This window comes from Dermacentor andersoni, chromosome 2, assembly GCF_023375885.2.
Source record: "Dermacentor andersoni chromosome 2, qqDerAnde1_hic_scaffold, whole genome shotgun sequence".
NCBI lineage: Eukaryota > Metazoa > Arthropoda > Arachnida > Ixodida > Ixodidae > Dermacentor > Dermacentor andersoni.
In genome coordinates, this window is record NC_092815.1 from 153,394,369 (window position 1) to 153,422,016 (window position 27,648).

Sequence of the window (27,648 nt, forward strand, 5' to 3'; positions counted from 1 at the left end):
TCTTTTGATGATGGCACCTACCTAGCGCAGTGATTAACCATTATATGGATGATATTAGGAAATTGTTGTTACTACTAAAATCGGTTAAATTGTCAGGAAGAAATGAATAAAATACAGCGTAGGAAGTGCTTCAGAAAATCTCCTGGAACAATTATAAATTCCTCCACGGCTGAGCAAACATCCCTGTGGTAGTGCGTTGAAGTTCTTGATTCTCTGTCCTCCGGTACTATAGCGCCACTTCTTCCTCGTCTCGACGCAACCCCACAAGGTTTATAACCTATGTAGCACGTCAGTTTGCACTCTTGAGCCACGGGGAAGTAGAACCACGTGGCTAAACACGTAGCTGCCAATGCCAGGTAGCTGGACAGAATCGAGGTAATGTTGTTTGCCGTCGCTTGGAGGTACTCAGATTATTTTCTTCATTCCACCTAATGACATAATTAGTGTTAATTATATATTAAACTTCTTAAATGTTAGAATTAGATGAAAAGTGACAATGAGAAAATTGTAGAGCAGCATGAAAAACTCCCGATACAGCTTTCTGTTGCTGAATACGTGCTTCGTAAAAGGAACATTTAGAGTGTGCAAGAAGCCTGCGAATGCACCCCAAATTGCCGCGAATGGCAGCTCTAGGCACTGTGCGTGTGTTTGCGTACTCTTGCGCTCGGAAAAACACTTCTATGTAGCACGTATTGAGCAACAGAAATCAATATCGGGAGTTTTTCATGTTGCTCTACAATTTTGTAATGTAATTGGAATGTGTCAGATATTTAATAATTAATGAACGCTGATAATCTAATTAGGCGAAATGAAAGAAATGAATAATGTAAGTTTCTCCAAGCGACTGCAAACAACATTACCATGGTTCTGTCGTGCTACGTGGCTTTTGCATATTTTAAATTTTGGTTGAAGTTACGTGGGACACCCTGTGTAAGGAAGTGCACTTAGTGCGGCAAGTTGGCCTTTAAGCGCTTTATTTGCTTTAGATCCTCTTTGACGAATAATAATAGGGGGAAAGAGCGTGGCAATGGCGCCTGTGCACGTGGCCTGCGATGTTGTGGTTATAACGTCACGCATGTCGGAGGTGCCGGCGCGGCTGCGGCAGCGGTTGCGGCAGATGCGTGCGAAGTGCAGTGACTGCGGCGGCGCTTGTGTTGGCGCAAAAAAAAAGAAAAATAGAATGTATGATTTTATAATGTATGCAGCTCATCTATGCAGCCCATGTGTGCAGCCTAAATCGCTTCGCTGGCAATCCGTTCCAATATGAATGTTGCGGCCCCACGAATATTTTCCTTTCACTGAGCCAGTTGATGCTTTCGCATCAATAAAACTTTCTTCAGGTAGAGTGACTTACCTGTGCTGCTCACAAAGTTTGAGGGAAGCAGCGTTGTGTGGCGCTAGGAAGAAGCCACTGCTTTTCTGCCTTCTTTTTCCATAATTTTATTGTGCGGGCTTACTTGCAACAGTGTAATAATCTGCTACACAGGAGAAGCATCCGTCTGCAACCCACAGGATGATCATTTTAAATTTGACGGATTTTTTAGTGATCGCCTGTGGGAGATCGCGTAATGCTTGTCGTTGAGCTAGACTATTGGTACAGACGGAAAGTACTAACATGACAAATCGAAACAAATATGGAACTAATTAGAGAAAATTCACTAATTATCTTCTTTTTTACTTGATTTACGTCCCATACATTGTATGCCACTTCACGAACTGTAGCCGCCCAGCTTGCAGGACGTATCCACTTGAAATGAATTTCCAGGATGACACCACTTTCGAGATAATATAAAGTGTAGGACGAAATACATGGGCGTTCCCGTTACTTTTGTGCTTCAATATGTAAACGAGCGTTTTCTTAAAAAAATGTAAGTGGAATAACAGTGCGTTTTACGGCGAGTTCGATGGCGCATAGCTCCAAACTGACGTCATTCTGGAAATTTATTGTAAGTGGTCACGCCTTGCATGCTCATCGGCTACAATTAGTAAAAGGCAATATGTGCCTTAAGGTGTGACTCGAAAATTAATTAGTGAATGTTCGTTATTATATTTAATAGGTGTTTCGAATTCTCATGCACGTTTTGTCCACCTCTCTGAATAATACAGCTCAAGGACAAGAATTATACTATGTGGAACAGGCTGTTTTTAAAAATTCCATAAAACTTAAAAGTTGCCACTCCATATATTTTACAACAAATTCTAAAAGCTAAACATTTCACATTACAGCAGCAAAGTCATTCACCAATAATGTAAGTTAGGTCATTCATTGTTTAATGGAGCACAAATATAGAGGACGTTTCACCAGGTAGCTCTACAATGCAGATGGTTCAGTTTTGGTCTCACGTCTGTTTTTATTTTCTAAATAAATATGACGGTGAAGACACGCTCTTTCTTTTCTTTCCTTGTAGGGCTCGACAACGAGGTCTTCAGCGAGTTGTCCAAGATCTTACGAGGCACAGATGCGGAGTGCGCCGACGTGCCGCGAATGATTCAGGTGAGCTTATATAAGCATGCGGTGCAATGTCTGCGCGAAATATCGCGACCGAAGCCGAAGTTGCGTAAAGCATTGGCTCGTCGCCCCGGCCCTCTGAAAGTTGGATGTCCAGTGAAGCAGTTGAAAACCACCACTACAACTGCCCAGGTGGGGTATGCGATGCTTTATTGCTATAGGGTAATGACAGTAATGGTAATCTAGAGCAATCGGAGTACTGATAATTTTGACAGGACACATCGATGGTCGTAATGCCGTTTCTTTTTCCCTTTGCCTCTCCTCGTACTCATGTTGCTCCTCAGGAGTGCGAACTACCCGCTGTCTACCCATAAGGGTGCGGCGACAACAATGAAACCAGTCACTAGGCTGGTCCTTTTGTATGAGAGAGGCTAGTGACGTCAAGCTGCCGCGGCGACGGCAGCTTGCGCAACAGCATTATTTACCGGGAAACAGATCGCATTGTTATCAGGAGCGCCTGGTCATTAATTATGTGTTTCGGATTCTTAATTTTTTTTTTTAAGCGAATACTATTCTATACGTTTGTTATTCGGACGAATTTATGCATTTTTCGCTTCACTTTGCTGAGCGTGTGAAGCCTGCTTCGCTCCACCACGGGTTGGCCCGCTATTGCATTGCATCCGGGATCGGCCCACATTTTTTGCCCGCTGACATGGACACGAAAAGTGCCGACTAACGAGAGGCTAACATCTTCTCTGTATGAAATAAAACTGTAAGGTTTAACGTGTCCGTGGTTCTTTCATTAGGGGTCATCACTGCTATGAAGTCGTCGTTCGGCTCAAAAGGCACCTACATTATCCGGCATTTCGTAAACGCTCTCTCTGTTTGTGTAGCGACGAATTCTGGACTGATGATCTTGAGCGCCCGTCGCAAACAGTTTTCTACGTTCTCGATTGCACACAAGCACAAGCGCTTAGGTCATATTGTAGTTTGCCCGATTCGTGACTCGCTACGGTCATATGTTACGCAACAGTTCCTATGAGCATGCTCCTCCTCTTCGCCACGGAGGACAAGCCGAGAGACCAACATTTTAGCCTGACGTCATCGCATACCATGGTACAGCAATGAATCAAATTAGCCATGAAGCGAACAGCTGTGCCGCATCAGGAATGCGGATGCTGGCGCTTCCTGCTAGGTGGAAATAAAGACACTTTCCCTGCTCGGCGCCGTGTCTCCGGGCTTAGCTGCGTTAAAACAAACACGCCACCTGAATGATAGAGCTCAAGCATCGCCATTGATTTATCCTCAGCGTGAGATAAAACTGTGACGGTGACTTATTTCGGCATTTTTGTGTTGCTGCCACAAAGAAGGTCCAGTAGCAAGGGTATATTAATATCAAAGCGTGATCTCGGCACGCAAACATGGCAATTTGCGCGGCAGTCAGTGGCATCACGCCCGCATGCATGTATAAGTTATAGCGTTATTGCATGGCGAATCACGCATATTGATCGCTCCTTCATATCGAATGCGTGTTAACAGACGTTTAAATAACGGACGAACTAGACCGGTGCGGCCAAATTCGAGGATGAACGAGCGTGCTCACCGCTACCACTGAGATACGAGTGCTGCTAGTCCTTATCAGCAGATGTTCGCGCAATAAAGAGTTACGTTGTAGAAACACAATTTCGGCAGCTCTTCTTAACTCGCACGACAAAGTTCTGACACAAGACACTATTTTTTGCTTCTTGACAATACGGATTCTATAGTTGCCGTATTTGCGGGCACGGCTTACCTATTGGATTTCTATTCCGTACTTCATCTTCATGCCAATTGCCGTTACTAAGTATATGGCTGAGTCGATTTAACAATAAGGGCAGCCGTACAATATTAGTAATTCGTACGGACGTTACTTTGTAGATTTAGTGCGAAAAATGAAAGCTAAGTAATAGTTAGCCTCAAACAGCCTTTAAGGATAACCTTTTATATCGTTTGCCTTCTGGTGCGCTTTCTCGTTTATTTACCGCAGGAGCTGGGTCGAGTGCTGAGGGAGTCTGCAGAGAAAGATCAATTCGTCAGCATGACCACAGAGGTGAATGCATCCCAGGAGTATGTCCTAACATTATTTTAACGTGGTGAAACAGATGAGCACTGCCATTCTTCATGTTTTCGAGGGCACCAAGCACAAATGACAGGTTAAACTACCACGTTACGTCGGTCATTGAGAGCTACTTCAGATTGTTAATGATGTAAGAAACGTTAATTAAATAAAATCAGAATAACATAACATTTGAGGCGCACCATTCCAAGGTCACACATTATGTATAACGGACGCCATAGTAGAGGACTGCAGCTTAATATGCACTCTTGAACGTACGGCTAAATCTAAATTCCAGAGCCAGTAGAATTTGGCATCGGTTCTGCAACTTGGCCGCGTGTTCATATGATCCAAGATCTATGGGAAGTGTCCCACGCACGTCAATTGCAGAGGGCCAAAAACACGGATGCTTTTCTTATTCCGTCCTTCCAACTTCTGTAACGGGGGTATATTAAGTTTGTCGCAGACGTGAGACACAACGCCATTAAAATTTACATCGAAACTTAACTTTTTCGTATTGCCTACAACACTCATATGCGCCTTATTCGAAGCCCTCTTGTTAATGGTAACTGACAAACAGTTCTGGACAGCAAACCAGCGAATAGCTGATGTCTAAGTTGGAACCCTCGACATCTACTACTGAAATTTTATGAGGTACTCTCCACGAAACAAAATATTCTCTCCGCAGTCAGCATCGCATTCTACGTCTTGTGTTTCGGCGCCCTACGTTTAGTGCTTTTCGTTGGCAACTGTAGTGTAAGCATCTGGAACTTCCAGATCCACGTGAAGTTCGAAATTCCCGCGCATTACACAGGCTGTTGGTCGCAAGTGCTCAGAGTTGATAGTCGTAAACCGATTTTGCCTTTCCTCATTCAACAGGAGGCCTGTAAATGGCTGTCAACGACCGAAAGCGACTGCGGAAAGAAGTACCGGGAGTTCATCAAGAAGCATGGCCATCGTGCCGTTAAGGAGGTATCGAAGCCGTCGTATTTAAATTTGTTTATTAATACGCGCTGAGTGTTTAGCCTGTTTTGAACAGAAGCAAAGCATTTCTATCACTTTCAGTCAAGGCGTACACATTTGTAACTGCCATTTGTTTTTGCCAGTGCAATCCACCAGTACAACGAAGAAGAAATGAGTTCGCAGATCCAACGTAACGTTGGGGTCTAAGTGACGCGAACCTTCTTTGAGTTAGCGAAGTAGCAGCAGTAGCAGATGACACGGGCTCCATTTAATTGCCTGCGTGTAGCTGTTAGCTATCTTCGTTACGATGACAAAGGTGATGTATGAAGCATGTTGAGGAAAGAATGTACGTAAGAGTTTTATGTGGCGAAAAGCACCACACATACGAGGTACGAGTCATATCTACATACATTAAGCCATTTACACCTCTGACGCCACAGTGGCACATCCTATCCGCGGGACCGGACAAGAATAGGCACACACCTTGTGGAACATACCCAGTGCCGAAGTTCTTTGCTTGGTTAGACAGCCAGTGGCACATACCGAGTGATTCAAGTTGTCTGTTAAGCCACGCAGCTCCCGGCGGCAATTTCTCTATTCGGGCACATACCTATAGTGGCCCAAGCTGTCGACTCGGAATGACATACAGCACGTCAGAGGCTTAAGGAACGTGTTTACATCCACAAATATTACCGAAAAAAAACGGCGTGTGTCATAGCTCATACGAGAGACAAAGAAAACTCCCCTTAAAGAAAAATCACAGTCAATAAGCTGTGAGTGAATTGAACCAGCTGCTTGCCAAACGGGACTTCAATTCCGTTTACTGAATGATGGCATTGCGAGTTGTGATGGAAAGTTCGACATGCTGCGTTCAGTCGGCAATGATGAACGAATAGTTTTTTCTTGATCGTAATGCCCGTAGCCCCTAACTGACTACCACATGTGGCTTAATAAATTGGTGGAAACTTGTTTGTTAGAAAACGTGAAATGATTGTGTGATAAATTAAAATTAACGGTGTAATACGGCGAGTCTCTAGAAAAGAAACAAACGATTATCCTACCATCGGGACTGTCTGTCGAACGAGTGTACAGCATCATTAAACCAAATGATGTAACTCGGGCACAGGCAGTGTCAGTCTATCATTTGTAATGACTGAAGAAATATACTTTTAAAATGTGTTGTAATGCATGTTTCAGAGTCGCCTGGAACTTTGGGCCAACTGCGCTTTACTGAATGAAAGTATCTGACACTGCAGCTGTATAAGAGCTTTTTTAAAAAAAAAATTGATGGGAATTAATGATTATCAGCAGTAGATGTGTTGGTGTTGATTACGCTAGACCAGTCAGACCTGGCAAGCAACCTCATCAATCTCCATGTCGTTTAAGGCAGGGGAACCACCAATTATTAACCATGTTTTGCGAGGATTGCATTAAAAGGGTGCGTTTACGAATTGTTTTTAGAGATCGATTATATAGATTGCATAAAATTACAAGTGTAATATTATACTTGGATATATTTATTAAGGTCATATAACTGTTGATCATTTGAATGGCTTGTGTGTAATGGGTGTGCTCAATGTCTGCAAACATTTTCTGACTAGTTGACAATGTCATTTTCTGACAATGTCTGCAAACATTTTGTGACTAGTCTTTGAGCAGCCCATGTCTTCGAATCTTCATCTTGTGTAAAGTTTCACAGAAGGCGAATGTAAAGCTGTCGAAGGCCATTTTCCGCCTTATTTTATTTAATTTAGGGAAGCTATTTGCATGTTGAGCTCTACGTAAATTTTAAGAGATTTTTTATTCTCTCCTATTTCCAACAGATTGGACTATACGTTTGTGAATGGCTGTTGTGACCAACAAACCGTTTGTAAGCTTAAAGAACGCATGTGGGTTCGACTCGCCGTCATGTGCATTAGCGGGTATTCGGTTCCCCACAGAAACCCGCAGCAGCACGCTTCACGTTCAGAAGAAAGCTCAGGCGCCTTGATAGAGCCCGTATTACAGTATGTCGCATGCAATGCATGCATGAAAAAAAGTGCATTACCGCATCATAACTTCCACAAGGAAAAATTCCGGCATCTTTGAAATGTGCTGAACTTAATCTGACAGCGCAAACGCCTAAGACGGACCACAAAAGGAACGTACGACACACACTGGCGCTGACAAACAGCTTCTTTATTTCTCCGTCGTCGATTCATACATAAACCGTAGGCCCCGCAACCGCTCTGGTGCACAGATTACATTACCGAGATCTGCCAAATTATCACATGCGCAAACGTAGGAAGTCAAATTCAGAAGGGTGCAAGGACAAAGATGTGTCACTGATGCAATTATCGCCTTGTCTTTTTATGTGGTAGACCTCTAAGGCAATCCGCGCATGCTCATTCTTGCTTTTGCCAAGAATAGATGTCCCATCAAGTCGCGCCTCACAATTGTTGCAAGAGTTTATATGCGCAATAAGGTGCGCTCCTCCATCTACAATTTTGTTTACTTTTTGCGCATGTTCCTTGAGTCGCTCATTGACGCAAGGCCTTGTCTGGCCAACGTACGTCGTAATACATGAGAGTGGAATGGCATAAAATGTAATACGCGTGTACGCTTAGCCTGCCTTGCATAGTAAATGAATAGGGTTTGTAAAGTGCGTTGAAACTTGCAGTACATTTGCGTAAAAGCTGAGCTATTAGTCGTACCTGTGCTTATTCTGAGACATTTACCAACTGTTGCATCCTTGCGTGGTAAGTTGCTTTGCAGAGCCAAAATACGATCAGTATAGGAGGCATGAATGCTGAGCAATTCAGGCAGCATAAGTAAGCAATTCACAGGAGTGATTGAAGCATTCTTCATTTCAAAATAAACAAGCTAGCAAAATGAAACGACTCCTGAAAATCAACACAAACGAAAGAAACTTCACCTGCTGATGTGGTTTTGGTAACTCATTTTACAGTCGCAGTGACGGGCAAACTATTACTTTTAATTGTCATATGGTGATTCACCGATTGCGATGATGACATTGGGGAAAAATGCAGGTAATCATAGCATAGGTCATGTTGAGAGTTTAGCTGCTACCATGTGCTGATTTTTTTCTAGGATATTTTCGAAACGGGAAGTCCAGGATACACATATTGCAGTTGTACGTGGTATGATTGTTTAACGTAGCTATATAAGTGTTTCTCCTTTCCTTTGCTTAGTTCGACGTTTACACCAAGCCATGGGTGATGGATCCGTCGTCTCTCGTGAAATCTTTGAAGGTAAGAAACGAAGGATTTCGCAGAATATGAAAAACAAAAACAAAAAGCAGCGGTGACTCAATCGCGAAAGGTAGAATTTGGAATTGAAAGAAAAATGGAGCCTGATAGCTCAATATGGTAGCGTTATGGTAGCGTGTTCTTGTGATCAGCGAACACTAGGCGGTATGCTTAACCACAGCTCACCTTTAACGGCAGTGCTTAAGTAGCTCCATTAACAATGATGTCAGCCTATTAATGCGCCATGATAGCACGACAAGTCTTGAATTCGAGGCCGTGTGGAAGCCCTCCACCGCATCTAAAATGTACTTAGTAGAAGTATTTTTTTGTATATGAGTTGTAATCTCTATCATATGAATTCTTACAAATAATTACTGAAAGTGCATTTATTTTTATCTCGTTCACATTTAACACTTTTCCGTAGTTTGTTAGGCTTATTCTCCCATAGTCATCTGTAAATGCATTTGGACAGGTTATTTGATGACTTTCCGTGTAGTTAGAATAATTTTTGTGCAGAACATCAGGATGATTATTTCCTTCTTGGTCTAGGCTGCAGCAGCCGCACCGCAAGTCGAACAGAAAGCAACTGCCCCGTGGGACGTCTCTAAGTTTCCCCACAGGTTGTCTACCATCCAGAGGTAAATGGCAAATTTACACGTTCGTGCTGATGAAGTGCTTTACTGTTACAAATGCGCAACGGCGCTTGTGTTTACACAACAATGAGACATTGGGAGCATGTCGTTGGTGCAGTTACAGTCAGTAGACTGTGCTACATCGGGCACTGCTGGAGCACTGGTACATTGAAAATCGTGCTATTTCGAATGGCAAGACTTCACTCCCACGCTTTCTGATAACATTCTACCAGCTTAGGGCCATACCTTTGTCAGTTACGAATAACGTTTTGCGAGAGGAGGAAGAGGATGTTGGCTGCTCACAGATATAGCCTTGCAAAACTGTAGAGCACTTTCGCTATTTCCCAGCGCCTTATTTCAGGAAAGTTGGTTCCCGTCAGAAACGCAGCGCGGGACGAGTTAAGGCGCCGCGCACACCAAAACGCAAGAAGTGTGACAAAAATCAGCTGCCCGTGAGCCATTCCCTGCAATGTGTAGTGTCAGGCTGTCCAGGCCCTCCTTCAACGCTCTGAATTGAGACTGCTAGACGTTATTAATCACAGGCTAAGTCCAGATAACCGAAAATTTTCAGGTGGAGTCTGGGCTCCTCCCTCTTGAATGTCCAGAATCCTCTCGGAAACATGTCATTCACACCAACGTGTAGACGCTTAGACGGCGGAGCGCCTCAAACTAAATTTGCCTTCTTTAGGCAGCTTAGAGCACTGCAACAAATAGTGTTCAGCATGACCAGGAGTCTTACAAGTCACATATAAGGACGATATGGCGAGTGCGATCTTGTATAGCCATACCGAAGCACAGTCTGATACCGTGTGGAGGCGATGCAGCAGGGGGTTTTTTGGTTTGCTCAGCCCTTTTGTTACCAGGACTGATGAGATAGAGACTATACAGAAATGAAAATGACTGGTGGCGGCGTGTTATACATGACGCTGAGTATCTCTGAGAGCATTCTTTGTCGACTTGAGTTATAAAACATTGCGAGCAAGTCTATCATCCACCAGATTTGTCGCCAGGCGTACATGCAACCCATGACATTGAACTTCTTAAGTAGAATCAAAGCTGCGAAGTTATGGGACGAAGTGTAACAAGTTACGTGCGGACTTATCGAAACCGAAGCCTTGCTTCAACAACTGCAAACCAAGCTTGCTGCTCGACACCATTACAACTTGTTTCACCCCACAAAACTTTAGTTTTTTTCGGCTTGCTTCGATGGACACGTTCGCAACTGTCGACGAAATGAGGCTTTCAAAGGTCTTGCAAGTAAAGCGAAAGCGTAGATATTATTGCTAGCTTTGTTGCAGACATCCGTACGTTATTTGTGTGTGTAAATATTTTTTACGGGGGAGACAATGGCAAAAAAGTTCGTGCAGCTTTTGTTGCTCAGAAAGGCACTTCGTTTTAGTTCGCATGAGAGTCGCTTGAGCTATTGTGCTCGTGTTTTGTGCAATCAGCAGTTGAACGCGTTAAATAAGATTGGTGACACATACTCGCCCGCTCAATAGTACAAGACTCAGTTTGATTACGACTGGTGCAGTCGGCTACCATCTATACTACTCTCTACCGCTTATAAATATGAGATATCAAGCAAAATTTGAAGGTGATTTGCTTTGACCTTGGTTACGGACAGTCAACAAGACACTTTTTAAAGAACCATGGCAGACGTTAAGTTGAAAAAACAGGCAATTACTTCACTTTCGCTCATTGCTTTGTATACTATTGATAGGTGTCACGTGAGGTTAGAGGGAGAAAATAATGCAGCCTGTGTTTAAAAAAAAAACGAAACGTTATACGTTGCGGGCAACAACAAACGAAAACCGAACTGGGCACACTTGGCGCTACAAGCTCCTTCTTCATTTCTTTTTGTCCGAAACTTCGTCTGTTCAACGCTTTCGTGGATGAAAGACTCTCTCAACTCGCCAAATTATAAAGCTTGAAAGTTGTTCAGATGACAACAACGTTATTAAAACCTGTTTGTAGGCCGACTAACCGCGAGAAAATGAGTGAATTACAAACTCTACGCTGCCTCACTCTTGCAGTGCCATATTGAAGTTGGTGGCGCCCAGAGCCCGAGTTGCAGTTGAGGCACGAGAGACGACAAAGGTGAGTGTTGCGGGTTAGTAGTGCGAAAAAGATTATGTCATGAATATTACGCGCAGAATTTGACGATATAATCAACTGTGGATGGTTACAGCTTCGATTGCGTGCGCTTGCTAAAATTGGGCTGTGTGGCACGTAAAAAGCGCCTTCAAAATTACCCGTTATACGAAGGCACCATACTACCGCGTATACGGTGACAACATACACACACAAAGTTCACCACTTACGTATATTGAAGTGATTGTGCGAATTGGTTGACTAGGTACTATTCTTTTCGCTACATTTGATAAAAAAAGCAAATGATTGTACCTGCCTTTCGCAGGCCGAAAGTTGAATAAATTCTAATATAGGCACGAGGATGGTGACTGCCCTTTGATGATGACGACCCCAATGATCACTGCGTTATGCTCAGGACGGCTCCCCGATGACATTATGATTTTATTGATTTTCTATAAAGTTCTGAACGCGTTAGTGGAATTACTAATATTTCCCTTTAAAAACCGAAAAAAGCGACAAATTGATGTAGCTTCTTTGTTTTTACTTACAATCCGAAGATAATGTGGGATCTGAGAACCGAGCCTTACTTTTCTGAGCTTCAACTAGAGCGCCTCAGCATCCAGGTCACAATAACGGAACTTGCGTTGAGATGCGAATCCACATTAGGACGCAAATCCACGGTTTGCACACAAGACGAGGGGCTGTGAGAATGCTTCACGACTCAGAGCACGAAGAAAACTACCTGCGATATCAAATAAATTCTTTTTCATCATAATAGTATTTCTATTTGAATGGAAAGCTTCCGCGATCTTGCAGAAAAGAAAAAAAGAACATCTTTGAGCTTTGCTCCTCAATACCGTGCTTTATGGCAGTTTTCAGTGCGTTCAAGTAGCCACTCTTGATGTGTGTCATCAGATTCGTCATTTATGAAGTAACTGGTAGGCAGACGCGGACCGTAGGGTCTTTGTTCTGGACCATTGGGCCATGAAGGTTTCCTTAGAAGGTGACCCCAAATGCTTCCACTGCGTCGGTTGGCTGTTACTCTGAGCGCACTGGTAAGGCCACGTCTCCCACAGTGAGAGGGTGCGTGAGAGAGTTTTTGGCGGCAATTTCATAAATACATAAGAGCTAGTTGAAACAGCTGGTTAGTGTGTCATACGATAGACATTTACTATGGAATTTACAATGACTAATCTAACCTGAATTGGTTTGGACGAGACTTCCTTCTTTCTCTCAAAAAAACAAAACGACCACTACGGAAGCTTGACATTGTGCTATGACGCGATATTTACTTGACTGATCCGGAACAACCACCGAACTAGAAGCTTTGATACTCTGACGGCATTTGGCTGCTGATGTGAGCGTACTAAAGATTAGCGTACTAAGGAGAAACAACTGTACGACTTTTCGCTATAGCAGAACTGCAAATCATTTCAATCTCTCGTCGTAACAGCGCATTGCAAGTTGATAACCGTGGATTTGTAAATGTAAGATGGTGCATTTTGAAAGGGCATTATGAACCTTCCGCTTCCTGAATCCTTATCCTGAATATCCTTATTGATTGCGTGAGCACAAACAGGTGTGGCAAGGTTACTTTACAAACCCGATGCGTTGGCAGTCGTAGCTTCAAACCTACGATGGAAAGAGAGGATAATGATAACAAAGCTGACGCACAAAATATTTGATATAGCTACCCAAGCAGTCTCCTACATTCAATTTGGCTGATTTATCTCACACACATTGGTTACCCAGTTCCCCCACAATGATCCCTGTATGAAAGTCACCGCGGCTGCTGTGAGACAAGCACTAGACATTTGATGCGGACTGCTGAAATATAGGTGAAGGTTCTACCTTTAGCTTCCCAATGAAAAGTCTAGCGTTTCTGAAAAAATGTGAGCAAACATTAATACGGCTCCACAAACTATGACTTAATATTTGCATATAGTTCACCCCTGTAGCTGTGTAAATATCCATGTTGTCGCACAATTCTGGCTACCTTCACGGTCAAGAAAATGAAGCCAATTGAATCAACAAAAGGTACCTGTTTTTCAGGCATATAAGTTACACAGAGTTATTTATACTGAAATTGCTCATAAGAGTGTATAGGCGAGTTGAAGTGCGATGATTTATATATGACATGGACGGGTTGTGTGCAGTAGCTGTTCGCAGGCACAGGCACCTATCAATTGATGTTTTCCAGAGCTTTGTGACACCGTCTATTGGTTAATTTTTTTGTCATTGCACCTCACAGTCTGCGGCAGTACGCGTGATCCACCAGCTGCGGCTGCTCTGCCACCAGCTGTCGCGGCGCATGGTGTGCGAGGGCAGACTACCTTCACCCGAACTACTATTCTTCCTGACCTACGAAGAGATCGGCATCCTTCTCCGGACGAGGTCCCCGGAACTGGTCCTCAAGTGAGAAAGCTAGCTCCTGTTTCGCCTATACAATGAATGAAGCTTTCAGTGCATGCGTACTTTACGATGAGCGAAAGAGCCGAATAAAAAAAGAACTGGACTGAAACCTACCGTAGGCGATTGGCAAAAATCGATCGATAGCTTCCCGGTTGATCGGCTCACACGCGAAGGCCACGAGGAAAACATGGGGTGCTATAACACAAAACTATTCCAAACTTTTTTATTCCTATTTCGCAATCACCCCTCCACGATTGGTCAAATACTTTTTTGGACCACGCCGACTTCACCAGTCTGTCACGCGACGTAACGAAAACTGCGATAGCTCTCCATATGATATGACGTGTACACACTTATTATGCATGATTTGACAAAACATTTTTCGACCAGCCACCGCAAGATAAGTAAGGGAAAGCGAACCAACCACTCACACCAGCACCACCCTCTTCATCCGGTTATCGATTTTCAGTGCAGTGGCTCAGCGCCATCGAATCCTTCTCCACTTGAGTGTGCTCCTCGCCTCTTGTCAGCCAATTAGATAAGGCAAGCCGCTTAGTGTAGGCAGTCTTATTCATTTTTCAAGAAAACAAAAGTGACCTCCTACGAAAGAGAAGAGCGCTTCATTGGTCTGTTCAGACAACCCTGCAGGTGACCACCCGATGGTTGCGTCGGCGGTTACGCAGATTTGACGTCAGGAGAATAGAATAAAAGCATATAGGAATATTATTACGTTACAGGGCCCATGATTTGAGGGCGCTGTAGAGACACACGCAAGGGGAAACACACAAAGCGGCAACTGCAAAATGATTTATTTAAAAAGAAGACGGGTAATGGTGGAATTCATGCGAACGCGTAACGCAAGAGATATCACGTGATTTTGAAGGTTTATATTTGCTGTTAGATCTGTGTTTCAAACGAGTGCATCTAGGTAGCATGCAACTTGACCGAGATGTCGCCGTCACACGTGGTGCCTTTCTCGTTGATGTAGCGTGCCTGAAAGGGCTCACGAGCAGTTTTCTTACCGCTCCGAGCCACTACGGCAACGCCCACTATGTATGGCTCACTCACGCAGGCATTGTTATGCGCGCTAAAATGTGCCGCATCCCATTTGTTTATGTTTTTGGAATGCTCCCTCAGTGGATCATTCAAGTATCTACCCGTTTGGCATACATACGATTTTCCGCAGCTGAGACGACTCTCGTGTACTACCCTAACAGCACATCGCACAAATCGCTTAGCGTGTTTCTTTGTGCACGCTTGCCAATCAGTACTCGTGGTACGACGACGTAGCTGGGCCTGCTTATTTGGGGCAGAAAACCTGGCATGACTTCGTAAATAACTGCCATCTTCTCTAGATTGTGGCAAATTTTCTACACGTACGGCACAACCTGAAGTATAGTGGCATCTGTTCTGGTAACGTCAGACTCAGGACTCAACAAGCTTTTCTTTACCTTATGATAAATGCATTCGGCCACACCGCGGACGAGCGACTGAGGGAAGCCATATTTAAATGCCTAGTGATGTGAAAAACTTGCCTGCATTGAATGAACACGTGATTTACGCGGCGTCACCCCTGGCATTAAGAAGCAATATAACGGCTTACAGCCATTGAGTGCGTCGAGTCGTACTGCATCAGTTCTTTTCTAATGCGCGGAAGTAAAGCAAACATGACGAGGTGAAAAAGTTCGGCGGGTATTTAAATACTGTAATGTGTTGGCAACAGACAGTTCAAAGGTGAAAGAGTATGCCTGTCGAAATATCTTAAAATTAGCTAAAACTAAATTGACGGCCAGAGGAAAGGTCACTGGGCAGTCGCGTCTTAAAATAATTAAAAATCATCTACATACTTAAACAATTAAAGAAATAAGCGGTGTGCTATTACGACGTTGTATTGAAAGGTAGTATCAGCACAAGAAAGGTATTTCTATCTGTCCGCGTATTGCGCCGATATTATGTGACATATTTTTATCTACTATTGACTATTCACTGCAATGTTCTAGCAGCACACCTCTTCTTTTTAAAGTATTTAGGTATGTTGATGATTTTTAATTCTTTTAGGACGCGACTGCCGAGTGGCCTTCCCGCTGGTCATTAATTTAGTTTTAGCTAATTTGAAGCATTGTGGGCAGGGACTCACTTTCACCTTTCAACTGTGGGTTGCCAACAATTTAGAGCATTTCGATATGCGTCGAGCGTTATTACCTCGCCATTGTTTGCTTTACTTCCGCGCGTTAGGAAAGAACTTATGCAGTACGACTCGGCACACTCAAAGGTTGTAAAACGTGGTATTGCCGCTTTGTGCCATGGGTCGACGCGGCGCAAATCACGTGCTCATTGAATGCACGCAAGTTTTTAACATCACAGGGCATTTAAAAACTGGCTTCCCTCAGCCGGTCGCGCGCGGTGTTGCCGAATCTGTTAACCATAACGTAAAGAAAAGCTTGTCGAGTGCCCAGTCTGGCGTTAGCAGAACAGACGCCACTAGAAATCAGGTTGTGCCGTACGTGCACAAAATCAGCCACAACCTTGACAAGGTGGTAGCTAGATACGCGGTCGTGTAGCGTTTTCTGCCCCCAATAAGCTGGCCCAGCTACGTCGTCGTGCCACGAGTACTGATACGCAAGTGTGCACAAACAAGCACGCTAAGCGATTTGTTCGCTGTGCTGTTGGGGCAGTAAACGAGATTCCTCCCAGCTGCAGAACATCGCATGTGTGCCAAACAGGCAGATGCTTGAATGATCGACTGAAGGAGCGTTACAACTTAAACAAATTGGATGGTGCGAATTTTAGCGCGCATTACAACGCCTGCGCGAGTGAGCCATACATAGCGCGCGTCGCCGTACTGACTCGGAGAGGTAATAAAACTGCTCGTGAACTCTTGGAGGCACGATAAATCAAGAAGAAAGGTGTGAAGTCTGTGAGCGATACCTCAGTCACGTTGCATGGTGCTGAGATGCACTTGTTTGAAGCACAGATGTAATGGCAGAGATAATATTTCAATGTCGCGTCATATCTCTTGTGTTGTGCGTGTGCAGGAATTGCACCTTGCCCTGTATTTAATTTGAATAATTGAGTTGGTAGTTCGCCATTTGTGTTTTTCTGTATGTGTCTCCTTTGCGTGTGTAACTTTGGCGCCCTAAAATCATGTCTCCAAATCGCAACAACTTGCCCAGGAAGTTTTATTACGACTGCTATGAGGCGTGCAGGTCGGGCTGTGTGGTTGCCTTGCCTGAGAAATAGGCCAACGTTACAAACCGCGTTAGAACCCTTGCGAAGATGGATATTGTGCACTGGCGACAAGATCGGCTCGCAACTCGAGTCTTTCGATCACACTGTCCCCGTGCGGAGATCGGCTGTGGCCTTGGTCCAACTATCCGAATTTCCGTAAGGGGACGATTTTCAAACTTGTCGAGTGTGATGCTGAGCACATTTACTTGTGCAACAACGAGAAGGCAATCACACAGAAAGTGCCGGAGTAGCCCTAACAGTTCTGAAGTATACTTTAAAAGCATCGGGACTGCATGAAAAAACTATAGTCGTGGCCAGTTCCATTACTCGTCTTCGTGCGGCACATTCCTTTCATATATTCTCTTCCATTTGCTAATGCTTCCTGCCCTTCCTCTTTCCCCCAAAGGAGAGCAGTCAACCGTACATCTAATCTGGATAACCTTTCTGCCTTTCATCTATCGTTTTCCTCTGTCACTGTCTCGGGTATTGGCCCCACTTTAATAACGCGCTGTATTCGGGGTTTATCAACCTGACAGCCGCTGCCTCAAAGTTTGAAGAGAGCACCATGGTGAAAAAAAAGGTGCGAATCGCACATGTGGTGACAGAGATTCAGATGGGAACATGCTACAAACGAGGCAGCCTATAGGCAACGCCGTGGGGCTAGGAATGACTCATGCTACGGCCAGCCAGATCAGCTGATTTCTCTGACAAATCAATATATTGCTCTGCCTATTTGCTGTTATCTGTACGGACCTTGTTTCGAGTCGAGCAAAGGAGAAAAGCGAGAAGGAGGAAAGGCAACCGAAATATTTCAGGAGCGGAACAGTGCACGGATTGTTTAGGAAGTAAATGACATCACCAACTGGAGTGGACAGAAGCTTGCACATTGAGCACTAGTGGCGCCATCAAGTGGTGCGGCGTCACTCAGCGCACATGTCGGCGAAGGCGACAAATCGGTATGCAGTTCATGCAAAACCTCGACGCCGGTATTGAGATCTACCGTGTCTATTTTCTTTTCTTTTACCAGGAAGCTTTCACATGACTGGTGCGATCGCTCCTGATGGTTTCCGGTCATATTTTTTAGTGTAAATTGTATATCATTGGCGAATTGAGGTGTTAGCCAATGAGATAACTCACCACAGTGATTTCGCGAGCTATGTTGCAATTTGTGCTTCCTCGTTCTTAGTTTTGTATTCTGTCACTTTAGACATCGTGGTGGAAGTCACGAAATAGCGCTATGTTAAGCGAGAATTTATTTGTATGAAGACCGAGAGTTAGGCTTGAGCTACCGCGCTCTAGACTGCTACTCTGCACAGGGGGAGTGAGAATGGTGAGTTAGAGGCTAGATGAGAGATGATGATGTCACCTAGGAGGGATGCGCAACGATGAAGGGAAGTTCAGCGTTCTCTTTGCTGTCAACAAAGGGCAAAATGTCGTGGAGATGTGTGAACCGCCTTCCAGAGCGTGGCTGGAGTCACGAATACAAATGAAAATTCACAAAAATGCACAGCGAATAAGCTAGTGTGTGGGCTTCTCCTGCATGAACAGAACAGGTGCCATGAAACGTATTTAAATTATGTAAAGACCAGCCACAAGTTTCTCAAGTACGGCGAGGACATGCACGACGTTTTGAGCAGCCGGAGTGCTGAGATCACAGAGAATGACGCACGTTGATTCTAGTAGGGGTTTCAGGATTTTTCATAGCTTTTCTTGTCATTCTTTTCGGCTCCTTGCTTGCCTGCAGGGTCGTCGGCTTTACTAGCCTTATTGTTTAGTCCTTGACGTAGAGGAAGACTACAGCTTGGCGTCGTACCCGTGGGTCTACAGAGCAGCATAGGCCATCCCACGTCTGTGCAACCAAGGGGCGACGAAGGTTCGCCTTGTGCTCTCAGCGACCCTGAATTTCCAGTAGGCGCGGTTACCGTCTTTGGCGCCGGCACAGGCAAAGGGTGCCGTGGCCCCTGCGCCCCGCGTTGAGTGTCTTCTGAAGTCACTGGGTGGCTCTTCGTACGCGAGCGTTGTCTGTCTCGGAGAGCCGATTGAGCAGCCTCTCAATGGGAAGATTTGTCTCTTGCCATTTAGTGAGAATACGAGCTTCATGTTGCATCTTCGGGCAATCCTTAGATGTTGCTTCCTGAGAGCCAGGACATTGGGACGTGTCAGTGAAGGTGCCTCAAAGTCGGCAGTATTATGCTGCCCACCGCAACACTGGCGGGTCACTTGGTTTCTGACAGAGTGCTTACCTGGCCCATCTTGAGACACTTCTGATGAAGCAGGCGTTTCAGGACAAATGGACGGACGAGGTGTATCGCGTATTCAAACTTCGACAGAGGCTGGCAAAGTCGGCGAAGCAAATAATAGTTTGATGCATCGGGAGTTCCCCAAGCGGTGAATCTCAGGAATGCGTACCAATGAAATCAGCAGATTCCTGAAGTTCACGTCAGAGAATTACAGCAGTCGTTGAGTCCTTCTCGTATTTATTAAAGGAAGGGAGGAAAATTCCGCTTGATGCCGGAATAGTCTTTAACTTGTCAATTATAGTTGAAACTTTTTTCATCTACCGTCACGATGCTTTTTCGAGAGTTTGTAGCGGCGCGACCAACGCCTCCTATGTAGGCGAAGAAGAGGAAGGGCTAATCTGCGTTTAGCGCGAGGACAGAACATGCTAGCGCGCTAGACCTGAGCAGCCACGGTGTCATCCACTCCCGAGATCCCAGTGCACCATGGTTGACCGACCTAAACAAACCGTGGCTACGGCTGCTACGCCTCGCGCCGCCCTCCCACAAATTGACCGGCATTTCGTTGGTTTGCTCAGGGGCCACACTGTGAAATGCTGACTACCTAGGGAGTTCAGGTTGTGTAACGCCATAAGCGGCACGTCAGATATCATTAACCATTGCTGCTCAATCTCGTTAGATAAAATCTGCTCCCTCGACATCTGCCGCATCTTCTTTACACGACGGCCCATGGCTACGGTGCACTCGTTGTCTGGGTACATAGCTTCGGGCGTTGAGCTGCCCGAGAATGGAGATGGCGGAGCTGCCACAGGCATGTTGTCCAAACATTAGCACTGATGTAGACGGCTGATCGTGTTCAGGTGGAAATGCGATCGTCTTCTTGCTCATTCTTGATGAAAGTGAACTCATGAAACTAGCAAAACCATAACAATCTGCATAACAGCGAGAGGCCCAGAGCATCGGTTAACTCTGGGCGCTTTTTTATCTTCCTCCCAAATGCGAGCCAAAGGTTATTCCTCGGAGCCCCCGCAGCAAAGACTCCAGCGCCAAATTAAATTTTCTCGTTAATGCTATACAGAAGAGAGCAAACACCCATATTTATGCTGTTTCGCACGCGCTGCCAAAAAAATAAATAAATAAAGCATAGCGGTTAGCTTTCAGTTTACCAGTCTTCATAATAAACTTTCATGACCGTTTTCTTTTACTGCACGACACAAATTCAATGGTTTATTCAATAGTGATTGTAAGCAAAGAAAAGTCGCTCAGAGCGAACACTCTTTTCGCTTGTCAATGTGTGCGTACGTGCATATTGCAGTACAAAAAGAAACATAGCATACGCGTGTCATAATACATACCAGTGTTTACAGTCTTTACAAAAAGCCTCTATCGTTAGACATTGTCCTATCGTGGTCCCAAACTGAGAGTTTAACTTCGCAAGGTGCGCTATGTGATTACGTCGTTTCACTTAAGAATTCATTTCTTTTAGGGCACAGCGGCGTCAGAAAATTTACGCGGAAGCCGACAAGGACCGATACCCATCCATCTTCGTTGGCGTTCCGAAGCCGGTAAGTTTGAAGTTTACCTTACAAGATGAAAACTGAAAGGCGCGGTTCCTTGCTAAGGCAACTTTCTCTGTTTCTGTTTCGTGACTTAAAAAATTAGACGTAAAAGCTACAGGCGCTTTATAGTCACGTGTGGTGATGTGATTGATGCTGGATACTAAATTCTGAACGGATGTTTATTCTTGTTATTACATTATAATAAAGAGCAGTACGACAGGAAGAAAAAATGGGATTAAAAAAGTGTCTAGCATCGTACAAACCATCACCGTTTAAGATTATTTCGTGCTGAGTCACGCTCTTGTCAAGATGTGTAAATCAGCGGTATCGATATAGCAGCTAGATATTAAATTCTGTGGTCTAATTCTTCTTCATCACAGTCGATTATTGTCTGCCGTCCATGGTAACAGGCTCTAAAAGTAAACCATCGCTTTGTTGGCGTGCATCGATCTCGTCATTGCAGTAATGTGGTCTTTCTTTTTCTTTTTAGAGATTAAAATGCTTTTTGGCGGTTATTTATAACAATGTCTAATGAAGACCATTGCTTTTTATTCTCGCGCTACTACTTTCGCGCTGATTGAAAAGTTACTAAATCACAACTCGTTGCACATGCACTGTGTTCTTCCAGAAGAGAAAAAAAAGTGCAGAATTATTCATGATTCTTCATAGCGCTGTAATTTAGAACGACCGAATGTTGAGCTAGTTTCTGGGGATTTGTGCCAGACGAAAGTCAGGCATGCAAACACAGACAATGAGATTCCGTCGTCTTGTGTCCGTTTTCACGCGCTTATTCACTCATTTCCCTCGAATCGCTGATGGTTGTCTTTTGTAGATTGAGCGGATGAAAAGGCACGTTGAAGGTGACTTTGAAATTAAAGGTAAGTTCATTTTTTTTTCTCAGAGCAACCCCCAAGTGCATTGAGAGAATGCAAAGCTGAGCAAGTTCAGCTGAGCTCTGTCGGTGCCTTCAATTTTGTTCGCTTACCATCTCATTTGGCGCCGGTCACACAGAGTGAATTTTATATTTCACGCAATCTCAAATTTAGGCGCGCTTATTTCTTGAAGGAACCTGAGCTTATGGGTTCTTTACTGTGAAATACAGCCAATATTGAGAGCAATAGACAGGGTACTAAGCATGCAAAGCGTTACTGGTCAAATCAAAGTTCGTGAGTATTCCTTATATATTTGTTATTTCTACATCCTGAATAGGTCGGCAGGAATATGAAGATTGTAGCACCATTTGGAGGGCGTTGTGGGGGTGCTATTGTTCAGAAATTATTCTCTAAGCGTGCTTAATTAGCTATATGCGTTTCTACATGCTGTTAAAGGATTTTAATGGTGATGCTCCGGACAAGCGGCGTGCTTATATTTGAGCATGGTATTTTTTTAGGTCTTCGTAAAGCAAAAACGTCCAGTGACCTTGTAATTGAAACAAAAATGGAGCGTTCTTCCTAAAATTTATTCCTGGATTTAGCAGGCTGTGCGACATAGTACGCAATGATTCTATTTTTTAGAAAGAAGCCTTTCACCATGCTTTGCTGATACAAAATATCGACATTCGTTTACAGTCGCAATACACAGTGGAGACGAAAGCAACATGCCTGTAGTTTACAGTACCGCAATATACCGAATCGGCTGTCTCTCGAGAAACAGCTACAAACTGTGTAGATAAGTGTTGTCAATGTTCTAGTAATCACGAGATGGTTTAGCATGCTTACAAAACGTGCTGCTTGCTCACTTGTGCACGTTATTTCTCTCTCAGGGAGCCCAATGTCTCAGGGCGTTGTTGAAGGCAAAGTTCGGGTGGCGCAGACGTTTGAAGAAGCCCATCTCATACAGGTAACAGCACATTGTCTAGTTCTCGAGTTAAAATTATCGCGACGTCAGTGATAACAAATGTACTCATTGCAATGAGGAGACGAAACAAAGGACCGATCTTTTTGAAGCTATCTTTTAAATTGGAACCTCCTCTTTCTTTCCCTCGCTCCTTAGATGAGTGCTACACGCCTCTTTCCCATCGTCAGATATACTTCATTTCTTGTATAACGAGATGTAAATAACCAGCCATGTAAGCGATGCGAATAACCAGCGATATAAGAGCTCTATTGCCGCGTCACTTCTTTGTGCCCAGGCCTCGAATGGCTTCTGAAAGATCAGAAATCTTGCTATTTATGTTACCTTACCTTTTTCTTCGCACAGAAAGGTGAGATACTGGTAACGACTGCCACCGACACCGGCTGGACCCCGTATTTCCCCTTGTTGGCCGGCGTCGTGACGGAAATTGGAGGCCCACTGTCTCACGGTGAGTACCAATCCTGCCAACAGTGGTCCGAAGTTGATATCAGCGCGAAAGTATACGTGTAGGGTGTCCCTGATTACGTTAGGTTATCTGCTATTAGTAAAAAGGCAAGAAAAAACGGTGCAAAGTGCGGCTATAAGACCCGTAGTGTTCGGTCGTCACACTTGCGATTAGCGAGCACCGTGGGCGTTATAATTTTATCTCGCACCCTGTATATTTCTTAATTTTTTTTTCTACTAGCAGGTTGCTTAACGTTAGTTGGACGCGCATTTAGCTCCGCACTGTCTTTCCGCGCTCACGAGTGCCTTTCCAGCTTCTGTCAATGAATCATATTTAAAGCAGGAGATACCAAAGGAAATTGAGACTGAGCGATGTTGTGCCATAACAATATGATGCGCCAAGGCAAACGATAATTATTCAACTGATTTGATCGCGGTAAACTTTCTACCGAATAGAACTAACTGTATTCGAACTCCTCCGTCAGCAATGCGAGGTCTAAGGTAATAAATGTTGGCGTTTTTACTCTTGATGCACTTGTCTTCTGATAGCAATTGTAAGGACACATAAGGCAAGCTTTTGCCGTTGTCGTCGCGCGTTGTGCGGCCTGGGCGGTAAGTGCCGAGGGTAGCGTGATGTGCTGAGTTTCGCAGGCGCGGCTTAGCGAAGGAGTGAATGGAACAGCAAGGCGGAACGTCGATTACACCCTGCGTGGAGGTCTTGCCGCTATTGTGTTGCGCTGTTAAGCACGAGTTGGTCAAATGAAATTCTATCCGCTACGGCCGTATTTCAATGGGCGTGAAACGGAAACGCTCCTGGTGGCCGAAATTATTTGGCAATGCCCACTATGGCGTGGTTCAGATCGGCATTTTGTCACACTAAACTGCAGGACTTAATTTTTCGAATATTCATCACATCTGCATTTCGAATATTTGTACTCGTGATCATGGACTAAACTTTTCTATCACGCGCGTTTATACTCCAACACCCGGGTTAACCGCTTGATTAAGTAGTCAGCGAATGCTTATTCACATTATGCTAACCGTGAGACTACAAGCATTACTTGATGTGCAATTCTAGTACCATGCAACTACCGCCATTGATTAACCCATGGGGAGAAAATGTGTTTTTTGCCGTATACTTCTTAACAGTTAGCAAAGAATGCCTCTTATACGTTTCGCAGGTGCCGTCGTTGCCCGTGAATACGGCCTTCCATGCGTCGTCGGTATCGAAGGCATCACAACGATGCTTACTTCTGGTATGTATTGCCACTTGGTCTTAAAGGTGTTCTTACGTTCATAGCGCGCAAGTATGACTGTTTTGAAAGTTTAAACACGTGGCAGCAGCAGCAAGTGTCAGTCAACATTTATCTGTTTTAAAGCGAACCGTCCTTTTTTCTCCACCACCACTTTTCGATTCCTGGCTGCGGCAGTTTTGCCGATCATACTCTTTGGTTTACGGAGCGTGTGCATATGGCACTACGCATGTGCATATTCTTAGCAACAACAATAAAGAAAGAAAAATAAAAAAAAAATGCCCCAGTATGGGTGTGTCACAAGGTAGAGGTGCTCGAACCAACAAGCAGTGCAAGAGGCGAGAAGTTAATATTGAAGAAGGCGGCAACACAAGCAGCCGAGAGCAAAAAAAAGAATTTAGGTGAGCTCCGAGCTCCGAGCTACGCACTGTGAATGAAGAAGCGACGACATTAATGAGAAACATACACGAAAGCTTTGCAGATAACAAACCCTGACATTGACCGATGTTTACCTTTGTCTGCGAACCCTCCCGAACGTTCCCGGTTATGGCTGCTGGGGGCTTCTTCCTTGCCGAATAGATTGAAATAAATATATATATACATATATATATATTTAGGACCTGCAGTGTTCGGTCGTCACACTTGCGATTAGCGAGCACCGTGGGCGTTATAATTTTATCTCGCACCCTGTATATATATATATATATATATATATATATATATATATATATATATATATATATATATATATATATATATATATATATATATATATATATATATATATATGGTTACGATGCACGCTTCATGGTGGCATCAAACCTCCGTCACTTTTAGCACAGTGGCGGGATGCTATAACCATCAGGCCCACACAGTACATGCAATTCTATTGGTGTCAACGCTTACTAGCTTTCTGAGATTATTTATCGCCGTGTGCGTGTGCGCGAGAACGCATGCGTGCGCAGCAGTTCCTTTTACGCCGAAGGCGCCGGAATGACATCAGATTTATCATCACCAGCAGATTCATTATCAGATTATCATCACCAGACATCGTCAGCAGGTTTATAGCACACGATTAACTGCTTCACGAAAGCTTTGCTTCACAAAAATGCCAAAATTGTGCATTGAATTTGCACGATTTATTTTTCGACAAATGTCAGACCAAATGTTACAATTCAGAACTGAAACTATTTAATGCTCGGCGCAAATGCCCAGAAACTTTCATCAGTCTTTTACTATCCTACAGCAGACGTTTCGTTAAATGCATTAGGGTTGCACTTGTAATTGTGCTAAAGTGGCTGCTTCAAAAGTGCGAGAGAAAACTGTGTGAGGCATCACGTACTTTGTGTTGTTGCTTAAAGATCTACGCAAACATATCATATCTACGCCAACAGTTAATGCGCATACTCCGAAAACAACTGCAGCTGCGGACGGAAGAACTTTTAAGTACATTAATAAGCAGATTCCGGACTCTTTACACAATGTACATGCGTCTGTGAAGTTATATGTGAAGGTTGTTACGAACACAAGCCTAATGGCTTGCCCGGGATGATACTTTGGTATTTCATGCAATTTTACTCTTAGAAAACTGCTTGCTGCTGCTGCTAGTATTTGCGCTGCGTGACTTTAAGGAGGCGCTCTATTGTAGTCAGCCATGCTCTAGTGTTGCGTACGTGATCATCCGTAGTTGAATTACGAGCTGCATCGCTGCATCACTTCTTTTAGTGCTCTCACCGTCGCATGCTTATAGTGTGCGTGGTTCTTGAAGTTTTGCGTTCCCCTGCTCTAACTGCTGTGCGTATTACCCCTTTTATTTAATTAATTAATTTATTTGTTTATTACCACATTTTGCGATGCACTGTTTGCGCCTGTTTGCTGCTTGTTCACGGTGGCCGGAGCTCCATGCTGTAATGTAGCTTTATTTCTGGTCACCATGTTTTCACCATTTTTCACCGGTTGTACTTTTTTTTGTGTGGGGAAAAATAAACAATTGAACTGATCTGAACTGAAGATAGCTGTATGAAAATTGCCCTATACAGGACCATAGTGGCGATTCATGAGTAATGCATGCGTTCATGACAGCTTGCGGTTAGGAACTGGAAAAGTAGCTTCGAGACTTCCTTACTTGACGTTCATACCGCTAGCTGTAACTACGACTCATGCAAGCTTAAGAGATGGTGCTTCCTATAACAACCCTTAAAAGCATTACGAGGCGCTGCGGGGAGCTACTGTGAGGGTTTCACTTATATTATGCTGTGCAACTTGTTCAACGAGAGGAAACAGTTATCATGTTGAACAGAAATATTTTTTGAGTCCGCAGTATGCGGAAATGTCGGCTCACCTAAAACAACACCAGCAAGAGAGAAAGCTAGATGAGCTTAACGCAAACTAATACTTGGATTATAAGTGTGTATGCACGTTGAGTCACCGCTCCCTGTTTGTTCCTCGTAGGGGACTACGTCCAGCTGGATGGTAACACTGGCGTCATCAGAAAAATTGCTCCTCCGGAAACCGAAGATGACTGACCAGGATTTTGACCCAAGGAAACGTTTAATGTCTTTCACTAAACAGGATACTCACTTTAAATTGGGCGCAGTAGCGTAGTAGTTGTGATTCAGCATGGTTCACTGGGCCCGCATGCGAGCATATTCCGAAAATTGCGTCAGATGCTTCGAAGTCGTAGTTGACGAACTGTTGTTTGAGGAGATGTGGCAATAAAGGTTGAGTTTAATTTGAACAAGGACGGGAGATCATTGCGCTATGATTTCAAGGAACACGTGTGATTCAGCGATTTGCCCACTATCAACGAAAAATATGTTATTGATTTTCTCAATATATCCAATGATTCTCCTAAGGAACGCACTTCTAAAATAGCAAGGAAGTCACCCATTGCCGCCTGGTGGTTTCCATAGAAATTCAAGTCGAAAATTTTGTTACACAGGAATGAGTGACTTGGTTTCCGCATACCACACCACACATTGGGCTCACTCCTGAGGCGTTGTCAATATTGGTGTTTATTCAGAACAAAACAACAGGAATTGTCTAAAAAAATTAGCAAGATACTTTTTGAATTGCTTCACATGCTGCCACATACCGCAGGTTTTATATGTATCACAGCGTTTTTTCATTTCATTTTGAAATCAGCAAAGTTTCATGTGGACACTTTATACGGTTTTTCCTACC

General features: G+C 44.0%; 1 protein-coding gene across 1 annotated transcript in view; it reads left to right on the forward strand.

The window, feature by feature from the left end:
- Positions 1 to 27,208, forward strand: part of LOC126540572 (rifampicin phosphotransferase-like) — a 119,050-nt gene extending 91,842 nt beyond the window's left edge. The window contains exons 28-40 of the mRNA XM_050187411.3: positions 2,409 to 2,494; positions 4,476 to 4,538; positions 5,424 to 5,516; positions 8,699 to 8,758; positions 9,305 to 9,393; positions 11,421 to 11,484; positions 13,730 to 13,893; positions 20,842 to 20,920; positions 21,747 to 21,792; positions 22,677 to 22,753; positions 23,114 to 23,216; positions 24,394 to 24,468; positions 26,917 to 27,208. Coding sequence (XP_050043368.2) covers positions 2,409 to 2,494; positions 4,476 to 4,538; positions 5,424 to 5,516; positions 8,699 to 8,758; positions 9,305 to 9,393; positions 11,421 to 11,484; positions 13,730 to 13,893; positions 20,842 to 20,920; positions 21,747 to 21,792; positions 22,677 to 22,753; positions 23,114 to 23,216; positions 24,394 to 24,468; positions 26,917 to 26,990 — 1,073 coding nt within the window. The 3' untranslated portion in view covers positions 26,991 to 27,208. The remainder of the gene's footprint in view (positions 1 to 2,408; positions 2,495 to 4,475; positions 4,539 to 5,423; positions 5,517 to 8,698; positions 8,759 to 9,304; positions 9,394 to 11,420; positions 11,485 to 13,729; positions 13,894 to 20,841; positions 20,921 to 21,746; positions 21,793 to 22,676; positions 22,754 to 23,113; positions 23,217 to 24,393; positions 24,469 to 26,916) is intronic.
- The last annotated feature ends 440 nt before the right edge of the window (positions 27,209 to 27,648 follow it).